The sequence below is a fragment of the Nematostella vectensis genome, chromosome 3 (assembly GCF_932526225.1).
Source record: "Nematostella vectensis chromosome 3, jaNemVect1.1, whole genome shotgun sequence".
NCBI classification, from domain to species: domain Eukaryota; kingdom Metazoa; phylum Cnidaria; class Anthozoa; order Actiniaria; family Edwardsiidae; genus Nematostella; species Nematostella vectensis.
In genome coordinates, this window is record NC_064036.1 from 4,240,532 (window position 1) to 4,258,218 (window position 17,687).

Sequence of the window (17,687 nt, forward strand, 5' to 3'; positions counted from 1 at the left end):
TCGACGGAAATCATAAAGTAAATTCTTGGCAAACATTACTGTTTTTAAACATCACTATTTGGTGGATGAGGTAAATAATGGGGAAAATGCTTAAGGCCAAGGCTTTGTTTGATGCGACAAGCGTACAGAAGCGTTAGTAGAGGTACGGTTCTATTAAAAAATACGTATTTTTAAGCATAAGAGGAGCACCCGAGAAGCAAGATCAATATATATCAATAGATATTGACCTATTTTTAAGCATACGTGTTTACTGGTTTATGGGTTACCTGATCTTATGCCCCCTCTCCAGCTATGTAGGAGCAGAACGCGAGTCTTTAAGCAATGGACGTCGCGGGTTTCCTTTTATGGCTATTGAGGTGTGGTCATCGAGACTATTTATACTCCGTCGCAGGTCCATCGATTTCAGATCATTTGGTGCCTTTACACTGTAACCAGCTCCGAGACTTTGCCATTGGTAAGACAAAAAATCAGCTACCAAAGTATGATAAACTGAATTTCGTAAAAAGGGTATTGGTAATGTCGAAATAAGAAGTAATGGTAAATATAGGTTATTAATGTACCCTTACTCCTTTTGTAAGAACGCAATTAGAAATTATAACATTTTGATAATTAGTAGGCATAGTACTGTGAAAATACTTTTACTTATTTTAAAAAGTTTGCAATGGGGCTCTCAACAAAACTAGAAGCATAAGGTCAATTCACTGTGGTTAGCGTTCGTCGAACTGTTATTTGCGTGCTTGTTGTGTATTGCCTAATGAAAGGGTATTTAAGCACTGCTAATTTCTTTTTTTTATTCAGTGTGAAGTTATGGCTTGTGTTACCTAATAGAAGGGTATCTAAGCACTGCTAATTTCTTTTTTTTATTTAGTGTGAAGTTATGGCTTGTGTTGCCTAATAGAAGGCTATCTAAGCTATGCTAATTTCTTTTCTTTATTCAGTGTGCAGTTATGGCCTCCAAGACGTTCGTGTTCCTTGTCATCGTGACTCTTGCACTTGCCGCCTTTACTGTTCCAGGAGAGGGTAAGCCTGTGTACCGGGAGGTAGTAGGGGTCTGGCGAAGGGAAAAAAATGTTGAAATAGGCTGGATGTATGTCGTGATTTGTTGCACGCGATACTGTTTTCTTTCAAAGTTAACAATGTTAACTCGAACTCGATTTCACTTCATTTTGGACCTTATCATTACTCGAAGCCTGGGAAACTTCCCGCTAGCTTGGAAATACTTTTAATTTCCTCCTGGCCATTTTTTTACCGCTTTTACATCTCTGTAAACTCTCGTTACTTCTCAAATTTAACAATGCTGATAGAAAAACAATTCTGTTTTTCTATCGATCCCCGATGAGTCAATTCTAAACTAATTATTCGATCTCATTTCGTTCCCTCTGCTTTATATGGGTACTAGGAGAGCGTAGTAGAAATGGCTTACTCTGCTCACACTGTGTGTCTTTTATCTTTGCCCCAGGCGCGCCGTCTGTGGCGCTCACTCGCAATTCTAAGGCGGCCAAAGGCTGCTTTGGACTATGCCCCAGCTTCTGTTCAGGAGGTTGCACGTGCTATTGCTACCCTACTAGTAACGGCGGAGTCTACTGCTCGTGGAGGTGCAGCTTCTGATGTGTCGTGTCAGCCGATAGCATCGATCGATAACCAGATAAACCATGACCAGGCCTTCTGACCCATAGATATCTTTGTTTCGATTTGTTAGATCTTGTTAAATGCTTTAGAACTTTGATATGGAAACAATAAATGCGTGATATTCATTTAAAGTATCTTGTATTTAATTTCTGTCCTAACAAACAACTTTGCATAGAACTCAGTTTCGTTTACCCAGCAGTCATTGCTTGCGCTCCAATGTACCTACCGCAGAATAGGGAGCCATCCCGTGACAAAAACATTACTCTAACAACGTTGAAACTCTTGAACCCCGTGACAAAAACAGAGGAACTCTGTAACCCCGTGAAAAAACCAGTACCCTAACAACGTTGAAACTCTTGAACCCCGTGACAAAAACAGAGGAACTCTGGAACCCCGTGACAAAAACAGAGGAACTCTGTAGCCCCGTGACAAAAGCAGTACCCTAACAACGTTGAAACTCTTGAACCCCGTGACAAAAACAGAGGAACTCTGGAACCCCGTGACAAAAACAGAGGAACTCTGTAGCCCCGTGACAAAAGCAGTACCCTAACAACGTTGAAACTCTTGAACCCCGTGACAAAAACAGAGGAACTCTGTAACCCCGTGAAAAAACCAGTACCCTAACAACGTTGAAACTCTTGAACCCCGTGACAAAAACAGAGGAACTCTGGAACCCCGTGACAAAAACAGAGGAACTCTGTAGCCCCGTGACAAAAGCAGTACCCTAACAACGTTGAAACTCTTGAACCCCGTGACAAAAACAGAGGAACTCTGTAACCCCGTGACAAAAGCAGTACCCTAACAACGTTGAAACTCTTGAACCCCGTGACAAAAACAGAGGAACTCTGTAACCCCGTGACAAAAACAGAGGAACTCTGTAACCCCGTGACAAAAGCAGTACCCTAACGACGTAGAAACTCTGTAACCCCGTGACAAAAGCAGTACCCTAACAACGTTGAAACTCTTGAACCCCGTGACAAAAACAGAGGAACTCTGTAACCCCGTGACAAAAACAGAGGAACTCTGGAACCCCGTGACAAAAACAGATGAATTCTGGAACCCCGTGACAAAAACAGAGGAACTTTGTAACCCCGTGACAAAAACAGAGGAACTCTGGAACCCCGTGACAAAAACAGAGGAACTCTTGAACCCCGTGACAAAAACAGAGGAACTCTGGAACCCCGTGACAAAAACAGAGGAACTCTTGAACTCCGTGATTAAAAAAGAGGAACTCTGGAACCCCGTGACAAAAACAGAGGAACTCTTGAACCCCGTGACAAAAACAGAGGAACTCTGGAACCCCGTGACAAAAACAGAGGAACTCTTGAACCCCGTGACAAAAACAGAGGAACTCTTGAACCCCGTGACAAAAACAGAGGAACTCTTGAACCCCGTGACAAAAACAGAGGAACTCTCGAACCCCGTGTGACAAAAACAGAGGAACTCTTGAACCCCGTGACAAAAACAGAGGAACTCTGGAACCCCGTGTGACAAAAACAGAGGAACTCTGGAACCCCGTGACAAAAACAGAGGAACTCTGTAACCCCGTGACAAAAGCAGTACCCTAACGACGTAGAAACTCTGTAACCCCGTGACAAAAGCAGTACCCTAACAACGTTGAAACTCTTGAACCCCGTGACAAAAACAGAGGAACTCTGTAACCCCGTGACAAAAACAGAGGAACTCTGGAACCCCGTGACAAAAACAGATGAATTCTGGAACCCCGTGACAAAAACAGAGGAACTTTGTAACCCCGTGACAAAAACAGAGGAACTCTGGAACCCCGTGACAAAAACAGAGGAACTCTTGAACCCCGTGACAAAAACAGAGGAACTCTGGAACCCCGTGACAAAAACAGAGGAACTCTTGAACTCCGTGATTAAAAAAGAGGAACTCTGGAACCCCGTGACAAAAACAGAGGAACTCTTGAACCCCGTGACAAAAACAGAGGAACTCTGGAACCCCGTGTGACAAAAACAGAGGAACTCTGGAACCCCGTGACAAAAACAGAGGAACTCTTGAACTCCGTGACAAAAACAGAGGAACTCTTGAACCCCGTGACAAAAACAGAGGAACTCTCGAACCCCGTGACAAAAACAGAGGAACTCTGTAACCCCGTGACAAAAGCAGTACCCTAACAACGTTGAAACTCTTGAACCCCGTGACAAAAACAGAGGAACTCTGGGACCCCGTGACAAAAACAGAGGAACTCTGGGACCCCTTGACAAAAACAGAGGAACTCTCGAACCCCGTGACAAAAACAGAGGGTCCAGGATTTGACTTCAGCCACACAGTTATTAGTACTGAACAAGTTATTGTCCAGTTCAATATAGACAAGATTTCCTACTCCTTAATAGGAAAAAGTTGATGTCCTGGCAAGGATATAAACCAATAAAAAATTAATAGGAAAAGCACAATTCTCTGATTTTGATCCTAGATTTGTTATTGTTCCTTAACATTTTGCTTCACGAATAGATATGCGCCCCTCTTGGCACCACATTTCTAATAGTAAAAAAAACTTAAAAATGTTTTTCTGTATGCATTATAAAGAAAATTCAAAGATTTGTATCGGTTGTTTTATTGTCCTTATTTGTATCTATTTCAAGATAACACAAAATTGCTTTTTCATTTATCTATTTGTAAATGGCTAATTTTTTTCAATTGGTTGACAACGCTATTTAAAGTGTCAAGTTTGTATTTATTTGTATTTGATCTCTAGATCCCCGGGAAATCACCTCTAGAAGTAAACATCATTTATAAATATCTAATGAGACGAGAGCTAAACCGTGAAAGCACCAGTTTACTTGATTAATAAAGAATTAGATAGCGAATACAAAGACGAAACTTTTTTCGCTAGCGGCTTTCTACTGATATCCGTATTTTTGTGAGAAAGAGATCCCTATGTGAGCCATGTTTTATCGTAACTATGAAAAGTGACACTTGATGGTCTTGGAAATTATTTTTAAAGGAAAAACCGTCTAACAACTTAAAGGAGAAAGGTAAGTTCATTTAAAGATGATCATTGTAGTGAAACAGTGTGTACTTTGCATATCTTTTTCAATTATAATGATAATGTCGTTGTAAACACTGTTCTATATAGATATAGAATTGTGAGATATTAATTAGAATTAATGTGTTTTATAAAAAGATTTGCATTGTTACTTCTTTGTCGAATTTGAGATGATAGAATGTATGTGAACCATCTTGACTTCTGCTGCAGATACACGTTTAAGATAGCAGGTAATATCCATTTTTTCAGTAAAAAAGGAAAACCTACTCACCATAAAACAAGAATAAGATAATCAGTTGGAGAAAAAATAGCTCAAAACGTCGTGATTAAATGAAAAAATTCGGTGGGAAGGAGACCTCAAACAGATTTGTGAAAAGGCAATGTTACGATTTCCTTTTCTTTTGCTTGCGAATACAGGGGTGGGGTGGGGAGGAATTTCGATCAATTTGGCCAGAGGAAAACCGCCGCAGAAGAAAATTCGCTGGATTTATAATAACAGACAAACCATAAGGATGAGAGTATATATAAACAGTCTCACACCCTTGTTTCCAGCAGGAATTTGTTGTAGTTACGATGTTAGTTAAAGAGTTTTCCCTCGCGCTGTTGCTGCTTTGCTGCAAAGTCTGTGAAGCTGCCAAGCACGAAGCGGACTCTGCCAGAGGTATAAAAAGAATTTCTACTGCAATGTAAAAATGGTTGAGCTTTCTAGTAACGGAAACATTAGGCCAGGGGGAGGGGGGGTCTCAGGGTATCAACAGAGTTCCATATCATACATTATTCTATATCTGACAATTGTTCTTGACAGCGGATGGAGTATTGTATGTGATCAATATTGATCATCATCATTATTTCTTTCATCTTCATATCATCATTACAATCATCATTCTAATCAGGCCTTATCAGATTGGCTGAAGGGGGAGAAGGAAGGGAGGGGTGCGCATTCATAGGTGACGATCCTTGAAGAAGAAATGAGCCAGTTTGGCAGATAGTAAGTAATAATTGAACGGGGGGGGGGGGGGGGAGGCAGATAGTAGACAATAATTGCCTGGGGATTGGGGATTTGGGGTGGGGGGTAAATGGGTCAGCTAGGCATTACTGGATCCCTGCATTTAGAAAGTCGAGTTCGAGGTATGTGTTATATGGTGCCATGTGCTGGTCCAGGTCAGTAAGGGGTCAAAGCGGGGCTCTTAGCGTGTTGGCCATACGTTGACGACAGAAAGAAAGAAAACATTCTTGTTGTTGTTGTAGTCGATTCACCTACTGCAAAACAGCTCTTGCTCAAGATCGTGCCAAAGGGGGGTTTACCAACGCTCCCAGATGGCTTTCCCTCACTGGACGAGCTAAAGACGGACAAATTTGACTACACCATTCGCAAGGGTAAATACGATCTTAGTCTAGTCTTAGTCTTACAAAACAACATCTGCGCAGGATAGTCTCTACTTCGCTTGGTCCATTTGGATTATTGGAAAAGTAATAATAAAAATGTTTGGTCAATGTGCCCCAAGCGACACTTAACCATTAATGCGCAAGCTAGAAGTGCTAACAAATCAGTTTAAAACAATCTCCTTTTAATTAACTAGTAACGTGTTACGAATTCGTTCTTTCAATGTATGTTATCAAAGACTGTACAAGATCTACGAACTAAGACGCAATAAATGCCCTTGTGTCTTACATGGTCATACATGGAATCGAAAATCTATAATGCTGCCCCTCTAAAAACACAAATCATAAAAAGTGTAATTATCCAATAAGTCAAAGGTAAAGTCAAAAGTATAACATATAAATCGTCACGAAAGACCACCCACGAATATGGGCTAATATGTTCATGACATTTTATCGTAAAAGACTGACAAAGGTTTAACGATCCATGATGTCATGTAGGTAAAGTGACGGCAAAGATCGAACTGGAAGACCCAGTGAGCATCATAGGAAATGGCATGAAGGTCCATGACGTCATCATGTCATTTGAATACAACAAGCGCGGATGGCGGCAAGGACATTGGAAGTTCAATGCTGAAGGTGCGGTAAAGCGGTTAGCAGTTCTTCGTTTTAAAACAGCCTTACATTCTTACTTGCTCGTTATGTATAACCCTAGGGGGATAACCTTAAAGCAACCTTACATTCCTACTTTGCATTCCTCCTTAAGGTAAATGGCGGCAGGGCAACATGACAGCTCGTGTGCAAATCGAAGAGTCCAAGGTGGGCAAGCACCACACCCTTGTCGCTGCTTCTGACTGGCTGAACGTGTACGAGGTTGCTTCGTCTATCTCCGATGGGAATAGCATCGAGGCGGCAGGCGTTAGCATGGATGTTCTCCGCAATTTAACTCTCAAAGACGCAGAAATGTACTCCGTGTTTAAAGGCGGAGATGACTATGTGTTCATGGTCTCTGGTACTCCATTCTTGGAAGGAACTAAAGTAAAAGATTGTAAAGTCTTCGTACGCAGTTTGCCCAACAAACCTGGAATTTTCTCAGTCCTTTTGGAGTTTCAACAAGATTACCCTTCACGAGTTTTACTAAAGCTAATGAGCGACAAACTCTTCCAAATACCATTCATCAATAACTTGATCGGGAGAACGCGACTGTTCAGGACGTCGGAGACAAATTTTGGGTTCGTCGCGTCAACGGGTGATGTGGACAAGTTGCCACTCAAGTCCTTTAGCGACGGGATTCTATCCAAAGAGCTCGAGTCACACATCTCGAAAGGTCTGACCCTTCTGCTACCAATACAACTCGGAGGCGAGAACGATAAGCCAGTGAGAGTCGCCGTCCAAATTAACCCGCCCTCTGTCAAATTCCTGACGGGAAAACACGAGACGGTGAGCGTGGCGCAGACACTCAAGGCATTATCTCCTTCTACTAAAGTAGACGCATTACCGCTGAACTTTCCAGATCTCTCTACCATCAACATCAATCATTTCAGCTACGACATCGACCAAGGGTCTTTCTTTGTGTACAGCCGCGTTAACCAGGAATTTTGGGCTGTGCCAGGACTTCTATCCCTGGCTGGTACCGATGTTATGTTCAGACACCGAGTTGATGACCAGGTCGATACCTGGACATTTGAGGGAACGGGGTACTCTCAGCTTGGGGGGAACCTGGCCAAGATATCAATCTCCACAGACGAGGAGACTAAGGTTGTTTCTTTGTCTGGGACGGCAGGACAGATGTCAGTAACTGAACTAGTGAGGCAGTATAATTTGTCATTCATCCCTGACGAAGAGAGCAGGAAAATTGTCGAAAAGAGTAAAATGAATGACTTTTTCTTTGTAAACCCGCAAATTAAATCAACCACGAGCGAAGGAAAATTGATGAATAGATATCTACACATTTCTGGCAAGGGACATTTTCCAGGCGTGAAGAGATTAACTGAAGCAGAAGCGATCGTTTATGAAAACAATGGCAGATTACAGACAGCTGTTGGATTTATATTTCCAAAAATCCCAATGAATTCACTCATAGACGCAATAACCGGCTTCCAAACAAGTAACTTAGAGCTACTTCATAATAGCTTCAACACATCTATCGTGTTATCCCCGGAGAGCGATCATTCCATGTTCGACAACCCGACTTTATCGGGGCTCTCCTTTGAGCGTGGTATGACGCTTATTGGTTTGTTTAAAGTTCCAGAAGACTGCGAGGGGAGTAAGGTGTGTGAATCTGCGCAGATGTTCTTGGATGAGCAGTGGTACAGAGTCCAAGGCCTAATCACAAACGGTGGACTCAATCTTGCTGGGATGTTGACCAAAGACTATATGCTTGGTACAGACCTTCTCCTGAAAGACAACATACTTGAGTTCACAATCGGTGAACAATCCACATTCGCAATTCATAGTAAGCTTAAGTTACCGCAAGAAAATCTTTCATTCGCTGGCACTGTGAACTTCAATAATGAGACTGTTCTTCTTGAGATGGAGAGCGATGATAAGATTGTGCGGAAGTTTACTGGCGGAGTAATAGGAGTAGACAATCTCGCCTTCTCAACTCCAATCTCAAAATTGGCGCCTCTCAAAGAGCTCAAGCTGACAGGCCACATGACATTAGGAGAGTATGGAAACCCAACCGCGCGCGTTGCAGACGCACAAGTCGCGTATAACCCCTCGTCACCCGCACTCAGCCGAATCCTCGCGAAGTTCGACAACATAACCTTTGAGGATCTCGTTGACGCGCTTGAAACATCCAAGATAGTGGTTCCTCGGATCCTGAAAATAGCAGAGTTCACGGAAGGCTTCACAGCAGTCTATGACCCAACTGTTCAAGGAAATACCACGTTTTTCATCAAGGGAGCACTGCACGTGTTTGATAAGTACTTCAATGCGTACATCACAATGAAAGACCCCCAGCATCTAGTCGTGGACACTGAGCATGCCCCGTCGCCTTTCGTACTTTCAGGAGGTTCAGTTGTCATCCAGAGAGATGAGGCGACTTCTAGAGGTGGACCTCGTCTTCACGTCGAGGTCTCGCCCAATAACACACAGGTTAGGCTGCTAGGGTTTGCAAAGGCTCTCGGGATTAGTTCGAGCGTTGGGGTTGACGTCACAGACCAAGGGACTGGATTTCCCATATACGGGAGGCTGTTTGACGTGAATGACGTGGGGCTACTAATATCCTCGCGGGAATTTCTGAGTGACATGGAAGGCACGGAGTACTCGGTAAGTCCGCCTTTTTTTATTCTTTCGTAGGTCGGATTAATTTGTTTGTCTCCCTCAATACATTTCTTCAAATCTTTTAAAAAAAATTAAAACTTAAAGTGCCCAATATTAATCTTCATTTAATATTGGCAAATAATGTGCTAAAATCTCAAAATAACCATCTAAAAGCAAAACCCTTTATTTGCCAATTTCAATCGAAAATTCGCATTTGCTTGCCCAAATCAGCCGATGGAAATGGGTGCTTTTTTCACATTTTGCACATTGCTACGATGACGTGGGGGTTGACAGAGGCTGTTATACGATTTTGAGTATTCTGCGAGCTCTTGGCGGATGCTCACCCGCTTTCTGACTTCCATCAAAATATTTGTAGGATGTGAATACCTTGGAAGACAAGCATGCTAAACAAGGAAAGTTCAGAATGGTTGAAAAATATCATTTTTCTTTTGCTGTGTTCTTTTAGGCATACGGATGTTTACAAAGTATCAACCAGAACGTTACAGCCGCTGTAGAGAACCTCGTGAAAGCAGCAGCCGAGGAAGCAGATAGCTTCATCCTCCAGGCTAACGATAACCTTCGCGAGGCCAAGGGGTACTACCGCAAGGTAACCATGGCAACAAAAATATAGCCCTAAGCATAGCAAGGACTAGTGCCAGGTTACCATAGCAACAATAAATACGGCTTTATCCAAAAATCGGGGTAATCGTAGTAAATAACTTCAAGGAAAAATAGTTGCGGGAACGTCAAGGCAACCAAAGAAACAGCATGGTTACTATAGGAACGGACAGTTGTAAGGCAACCATAGTAGCCATTAAGGCACTTGGCCGCGTGCTGTTCTAACTGTTGTTGTTGTTGTTGTTGTTGTTGTAGGCTAGTAAAAATGAGCAGTTTTTCCGCGAAAAACTCGACAGTGAGTCCGCCATACTAGAGGAAAGAGAACGAGAGGTTTGGAGTGCTGAGGAAAGATACAACAACAGCTGCCAGTTAGGCCACTGCAAGAAAGGTAAAAAGGTTATTAGAAGATTAATAAGGATATATGGAGAGACCCAACGAACGATAGCGGGCGAGATGTTACGATTTGCTTGGGGGGGGGTGCGTAGTTAATGTCACGTACGAAAAACTGGATGATTATTTAAGGAGAAAATATTTCTTTTTTGCCGGCTGTGCCTCCGATATCACGCTTTGCTAAACTCCTTAAAACAGAGATGACGAACCACTAATTACATGTATTCGAGTCCGGTTTACTAGAACTCTTATAGGGAATGGAACTATGGCTAAATTCCTTTTTTGTGGCTTTTTTCTCACTAGCGTGTATCGGTTGTCCAGACTGGAACCGATGTTGTACTCGGGACGTGTTCGGCAACTGTGTCGAGTGTCCTTCGTGGAATAAGTGCTGCTACACGACCGGGGACCCTGTGTGCGTGGCTAAGAACCACGGCTGTCAGCACATCAGAAAAGTTGCCGAGGGAAACTTAGAGGACGCAAAGGTATGGATGCAATCGCAGGGGATTATCACGATGGTCAGACAAGGTCGGGCATATTAAACAAGACGCGCGTAATTGCGCATGTTTCGGACACACCGTCACCAGTTTTCTCAGAGGAACGACTAATGCTCGTAACGCCAGCGAAACACTTTGTTTTCAGAGAGGTCCACAACATAAATTTTTACATCCTGTGTTGATTTATTTCCCTGAAAATATCATATAATGTTTTTAATCACGAATTGCAGTAGACTAGAGTGGTATTCATAAAATCCCGTGAAATACTATTTAGTTTATTTATTGCTAATTACACCGTAATGTCTTTGTTATTTTTTGTTCTGGCTTGACTGTTACACTTTTACAATTACATTTTGTTCACGGGATTTTGAAAACCACTCTATTATTAACGGAAAAAAGGTAAAAAAAAAATGCAGTTCAACTTATCCAGTTATGCCCGTGAGATTAGGGATTGCAGGCTCAAGCTTTGGTTGCGCGGGAAATACAATGACAACATCACTATTTATGACCTGAATATTAACGACCTGAGTATTGAAGATGTTGTATGACCATCTGCCGGACATCTATAGACACAACACTTCACTGCTACATCGTCCACGTGCCATACTGCTTCACTTCGCCATATCCTGCATGTAGAACTTGTGAGAATGCAATCAGCTACCCTTGTTACCTGAATATTATAACCAGACAAACGAACCCAGAACATAGATATGAAACATTACGCGCGATAAACCAACCGATAGCGTGAACCATGCTACTCCCCAAATCTACCGTGAGGCCCTGAAACAAACCCGGGAAAGATACCCGGCGCTCTACCAACTGAGCTATTGAACCGCTTACGAAAGAGTCGCTATATCTGTACGCTATAGTTTTATTCGTATCCACTCAGGCGACCCAAGAGGCGTATCGGCACACAGTATTTGTCTTGTTAAGAACACGCAGGGGAGACATGCGAGCAGGTCGTTTAGCTCAGGAGTTAGGACGCTGGACTCATGAGTCAGAGGCGCAGAGTTAAAATCAATGCTGAATTATCTTTATTTATTTTTCATTTTAATTGTATTCCATGTGTGTCTATAGAAGCATCAAAATATATCAATCAAAGCTAATAGTTGACTTGTTTAAAAGTTGTTTTTTTTAAAGTATCTCAGTCGCCAAAACTACAATCGATCTGGGCCCCGTTTTTTGCCGGACAGGCCTTATATATAGTCACATTTATCATGCAATCTCGGTTTTGCGAGCATATTCTTTTTATCTGGACTGCTTTCAGCTAAAACGAGAAAAATGATTTATTTTGCGCAACCGAACCCGCAGTAATGATGCTTTTTTTTACCCACAACACCGCCTTCTTGTTAAGAGGATTTTTACATAGACTTGACAAACAGGATTAATATAAACATAATAAACATAGACATCTTCTGAATGTGTTTCATTTGAATCAATGTTTTTCTGCCCGCTTTAATGCCACTTTACACCACCTGTAGCTAATACGCATGCTTTTCTATTCACAGGACATTCTTTTGGAGCAAAAGAAGCACGTCCAGTTGTTGAGTAGGAAGGTCTTCGATGCGGAATTCTCCAAAGGGAAGACTAAAGCAGTACTTGACGCCGCGGGGAAAGCGTTATCCCTTATTGACCGCGATGCATCGACTGGCATATCAGCATCAAGAGCGATAAAAAGACACGGAATAAACGGGCTACTCAACCTTACAAGCATCTGCTTTACGGTAATTATTTTTTTGGTGGAGAATACGTGCAATCCTAGAACGGGCTGACCCGAGAAGACGAAGGGATTCACAGTCCTCTGAAACGTCTCTTTTCCATTGATCATTATAAATACCATTTTGGCGGAAGGTAAATCTGTGGCTAGTAGCTGCCGTACATTTTTTTCAAACTAACGTCATAAAAGTGTATGTTTCGCACCCCCCTTCGACCACGCCTACACTTTTCTGGGTCCACCACTGTAAGGATACCCTCTGATTGGAGCACATACAACATCTGTGTCTAACGCATGTTATCAGACACCAGTTGAGAGACTCGCAACCAGCTGCATACCAATGAACATCTCAGCGTCGCTGCTTGGATCTAACGACGTCAAGTCCCTGCCATTCAGCGCGTGTCTCAACAAGCAGCTGGTACCAAACATTGCACGCTTCCTGGCAAACACAATGTTCCCTGAGATCAGTCGGGCCAGGACAAGGAGGAGCCTGTTAAGTGAGGAGCGCGAGCGTTACTATGACGATGGAGAAAATATAGAGAAGGTAAATAATGGTGATCACATGCAGAACACGTGATATGTATGCATATGTGATATGTATATAGAAACACCCTTTAGGAATTCCCTCAATAGGGTATCAAAGAATTTTATTAAATAAACTTGCTACGTGGATCTCTTTCAGACAACCGAACATACGCGAAAACGGCGTGATGTCAAAGTTAGCGATGAAGTCGTAGAGAGATCCAAAGAGAGAATAGAGCCATTCTGGGATCTCATTCACCAACACAATCCTCTCGATGAGGCGGCTAAACCCATTCCCAACCACCCTGCCATGGGAAAAGCCACGCTAAAACGCAAGTGGAAGATACCAGGTAACTAAGGTTTTCAAGAAAGCAGTCTTCTGATTTACGCTAAGACTTTGTGTGATCGTTTTGTGTGATTTGTCGTCGTCTTTATAATCAACATCATTATCATTATCATCATCATTACCACAACTATCCCCTTCAAATGCCGCCATCACCACCATCAACATCACCATATCGATGATAGCCTGCTTGCAGGCGGTAGTCGGTGTTATTATTGCGAAAAACCCGCTCCGCTCGGTGATTGGGCTCGATCTTGTGATATGAGCCGCGCGGTTCCCTTGGGCGAGCGTAAAAAACATTCTTCCAAGGTCATTGCCATCAAAATTGTAATCACCACCATCATCTTTCATGGCGCGTGTTCTTCTGTTTAGTATCTCGTCGCGGTCGCTGCAAAATCTACCATCAGTTGCTCAACATTTGCCGTGATATGATGAAGACGGTAAAGCGCATGTACGGAACATATATGTACGAGAGATACCTGTTCGCCAAGGAGAAGGACAACTTCAGACGGCGTTTGAGACGTGTCACTAAACAGCTAGAGCAGTCAGGTGAGAGGTGATACAATCACAGGCAATAGGATAGCTTTGTGTTGTTATGGTGGTTAAGTTATCTTCAGGCCCGTACCCAGGATTTTTCTGAGAGGGGTGCGAAATCCTAAAAAGTGGACCTAATTTTCCATTCTAAGTTAATGCTTTATAGTTTCGTCGACAAATAGCACGTCTATTGTAAACCGTTGTGTGGGGTGCGAACGCATCCTCTGCACCACCTTCCCTCCTGGGTACGGGATTGATCTTAGTTACGGCAACCTACACTGCCACATGACGTCATCTCTCCCTTGCTCTTTGTAGCTCCCGAAGCGAGCGTTGCAACCGTACACGTCTTTTACCCCCCAAACCACCCCTGCCATGAATAGTCAAACTTAAGAGTTAAGCTGCTGACGTGCTGTTGTTCTTAATGTCGCAGCCGAACTTGTGTCTGGCACCAAAGATCAAATCGTGGAGATAGAGAAGAGCCTCAATTTCCTCAGTAATGGTAAGTTAAACACACATCGGTTATACTTAATCATCAGTCCCTTGCCCCTTTATTGAAGTGAGGGCTTAGCAACAAGGGTAAGTATTTGAAGCTAGCTGCCATACATTTCTTCTTAAGTCAAGTTTAAAAAAGCTTTTTATCACGTGACCTTGGGGTTTATTGTTAAAAAAAAGATACATATTGTACTTCGGTCTCACAATACAAAACAAGTTTTCATGCATTTATGCTCCAATCCCTTGAAGATTGTGTGATTTTCCCGAATCTTAAAAGCGATGCCTTAGATCACCCGAGCCCCTGAATCAGCTAGAATAGAGGCTATAAATCTATTTATAAACAAAGGCACTATCAGGGATCGCCAATTAATGACTTGCCCCTCATACACAGGCGTTCGCAAATGGATGGACAAAAGCAACAAGGAAATCAAGCGCCAGGAGATGATCAGCGTCAAGGCATGGGTCAAGGGCATGGACTCTAGGATCCAGTCTCTCGGTGGAGAGGGTGTCAAGCGTTTCCTAGGAAACCTGTTCAAGGCGTTTGATGGTTTGTTTGAGAGCAGCAATGTACCATCCAAACAGGCGGGAAAAGCGTTGAGCGTCATGCAGAGAGTGAAGCAGATACATTCGGTAAGAAAGGGATTAAAACATTAATTCTCTTCCATTTTTTGTCCCCATGTCCTAAACAAATCAACAATACGTTTATTTCTTCTTTTTGTTTGCAAAAACAGGCTTTTGGGGAGATTTTCAAGAAAAACATCACCTTGGCTCGCGCCAACTACTACGCCGATCGAGTTTTGTATGACGTCACTGAGATCAAGGATATTGGCGTCTATTGCCGGAAGTGACGTAGAGCGACACGTAGCCAACAGTCAAAGCGGAATAGACAAGCCTCTTTGAAACATGAATATCATTGTTTATAGTAAAAATTCTAGATACAAAAAAATCAAACATTAGTATATAAAAATAATTAATGCTGAGTGATAAAGTGTGTTTTCCATGAAAGGAGTGATAGCTACTTGTGTGGTACTTCACGTTCGTGACAATCGACGTGTGTGGTACTGACGTGCGCGTGACACATGTCGTATGTTTGGTTCGTGACATGCCTAACACGTGTCGTGTGTTTGGTTAGTGACATGCCTGACACGTGTCATATGTGTGGTTCGTGACATGCCTGACACGTGTCATATGTGTGGTTCGTGACATGCATGACACGTGTCATATGTGTGGTTCGTGACATGCCTGACACGTGTCATATGTGTGGTTCGTGACATGCCCGACACATGTCGTATGTGTGGTTCGTGACATGCCTAACACGTGTTGTCGTATGTGTGGTTCGTGACATGCATGACACGTGTCGTATGTGTGGTTCGTGTTTTTTTTCTTTAGCGTGATGGTAAACTAGACAATAGAGAGCTTAAGCAAGTCAACATGAACGGCATCAAAAACGGCGCGCGCGCTCACGAATTGCTAAAAAATGGCGTTGACGTCCGTGACAGGAAATCTCGAACGGCAGTTTCCCTATTTTTACGTTCTACGCGCGCGGTCACGGACGTCAACGCCGTTTTTCCAACAATTCGTCAGAGCGCGCGCCGTTTTTGATGCCGTTCGTGTTGACTTGCTTAAGCTGTCTACTGTCATGAGCAGATATCTGAGAAATACAGAAACAGGGAAAATCATGCTTGTATTTTATAGCACATATGTCATATAGTACATCCACAGTGCTGAAAAACGCAAAACTAGTTCCAGTACCGCGCGGTTAAACCAGCCTTTTTGTTTTGAAATGGCGGCCACATTTTGTTGAATGCTAAGAAAACTAGCGCAAAGCTGAGGCTATATTTTTCTTGATGACTCCCTCATTATCAAACAAATCTGCCATTTATTATAGATTAGTCAATACAGCGACTGAAGTCAGCCTTTCGTACCTTTTCGAACGATTCAACACTAAGATTGTGTGTGTTTTCGCCAGAGCACGCGCATGCTCATACGTTCTTCAGCACTGTCTAGTACATCATACCGAGAGGCACTACGAAGTAGGTCATCAGCTTTTCCTTTGTCTTGTGGTCAGCCGAGCAAAGCGGCGCCAGCGAAGCAGGGTGATAATAGGGACCTTAAGCAACGACAACGGCAACGCGAACGGTGACGGCATAAAACAGTTGAGAATTCAAAGAACCAGACGTGAAAAATACTCTGAAATGGATTCTGTCTGATACATTTCAGCCAATTTCCTTCAAACTACAACGTGAAAACTCCAAGTTTCACGGTCTAGCGAGGACGGGAACGTGTGCGCTAAAAACTATAATATCCTTGTTCGCTATCTTAGGGCTTACTATAGTTTTTTTTGGGGAATACATGAATGACTGAATTGTATCAAAACTAGTTTAAAATTGAGCGCAAAGTATTAAAGCTGATTTGGGGATCACGTTCTCACTGCAGCGCCTTCGTCGTTGCTTAAGGTCCCTATTGTCACTCTATGCGAACCTCTGTCCTGCCTGCCTTCTAATCTGGGTGTTTTATTCAGAAATAATTTTGACCATGTTTGTGCGAAGCTCACAAGCCCTTATTAGCAGTTTTAAGAATCCAAGTTAACAATATTTTACAGCTTCTAATTTGACTAAAAGGAGAATAGACTAGCTTTCAGACTCTGTAGATATTAATGATATGATTGAAATCCGAATGGAAGATCGTTCGGGGCCGCAACAGAAGGGTCTGGATTGATGACGTAGTTCGAGGGACTGATGACGTAAATCGAGTGATTGATGACGTAAATCGAAGGCTCTATGTGGTAAATTGGGGAAACGATAAAGTAGACCGAGGACAATCTGTCTTGTTTTCACGCTCAGACGTCGGACAGTAACCAGCTAGCTAAGGCAATTAGCAGGCACAAAGTAGACAGCTTTTGCATACAAAGGATTAAAAAAGATACCTTCGAATTACGTATGGTTGTGCCAACAGTCATGCGCTGCGCTTATTTAATTCGAGCCAGGACAAAAATTAGTTACTCATAGTAAATTTTTATTAAAACGTATAAATAAGTGAGAGGGTTGAGATGCCAAGTTCTGCCCCTCCAAGAATGTTTTGGATTATGGATAAATATACAAATAAAGCAAGTAGTTTTCTAAAAATGGTGGTGTCAAGTAAATGTCTCAGCCCCGCCCGACACAAACTTTAGATTACCTGCGAATTTCTCGGTCAGTTGTCGGTCATAATCTGTGATATGAAAATTCTTACCCGACACTAAAAACGGGAGCCTAGCGTCAGAGTTTGAATAGACGTATTTATAGACGCGAATTT

General features: G+C 42.6%; 1 protein-coding gene and 1 long non-coding RNA gene across 4 annotated transcripts; both read left to right on the forward strand.

Moving 5' to 3' along the window:
- The first annotated feature begins 127 nt into the window (after positions 1-127).
- Positions 128-1,760, forward strand: LOC125561185. Of its 2 annotated transcripts, XR_007307206.1 has the most exons (4): positions 128-142; positions 290-454; positions 939-1,020; positions 1,460-1,760. It is a non-coding gene; the product is annotated as an uncharacterized LOC125561185 (long non-coding RNA). The 2 variants fall into 2 exon arrangements; XR_007307207.1 differs by lacking the exons at positions 128-142; positions 290-454 and adding an exon at positions 802-832.
- A 2,678-nt stretch (positions 1,761-4,438) lies between these two features.
- On the forward strand, positions 4,439-17,518 carry LOC5512582. Of its 2 annotated transcripts, none has more exons than XM_048724804.1 (15): positions 4,439-4,628; positions 5,192-5,300; positions 5,888-6,016; positions 6,521-6,658; positions 6,786-9,292; positions 9,753-9,893; positions 10,160-10,292; positions 10,598-10,776; positions 12,297-12,512; positions 12,807-13,046; positions 13,185-13,374; positions 13,740-13,916; positions 14,332-14,400; positions 14,785-15,023; positions 15,125-17,518. In XM_048724804.1, the coding sequence occupies exons 2-15, from the start codon at positions 5,213-5,215 to the stop codon at positions 15,239-15,241; spliced, it is 4,563 nt and encodes a 1,520-aa protein (XP_048580761.1). In that variant the 5' UTR covers positions 4,439-4,628; positions 5,192-5,212; the 3' UTR covers positions 15,242-17,518. The 2 variants fall into 2 exon arrangements, with proteins under 2 accessions (XP_048580761.1, XP_048580760.1); XM_048724803.1 differs by having other exon boundaries at positions 5,195-5,300.
- Positions 17,519-17,687: the final 169 nt, after the last annotated feature.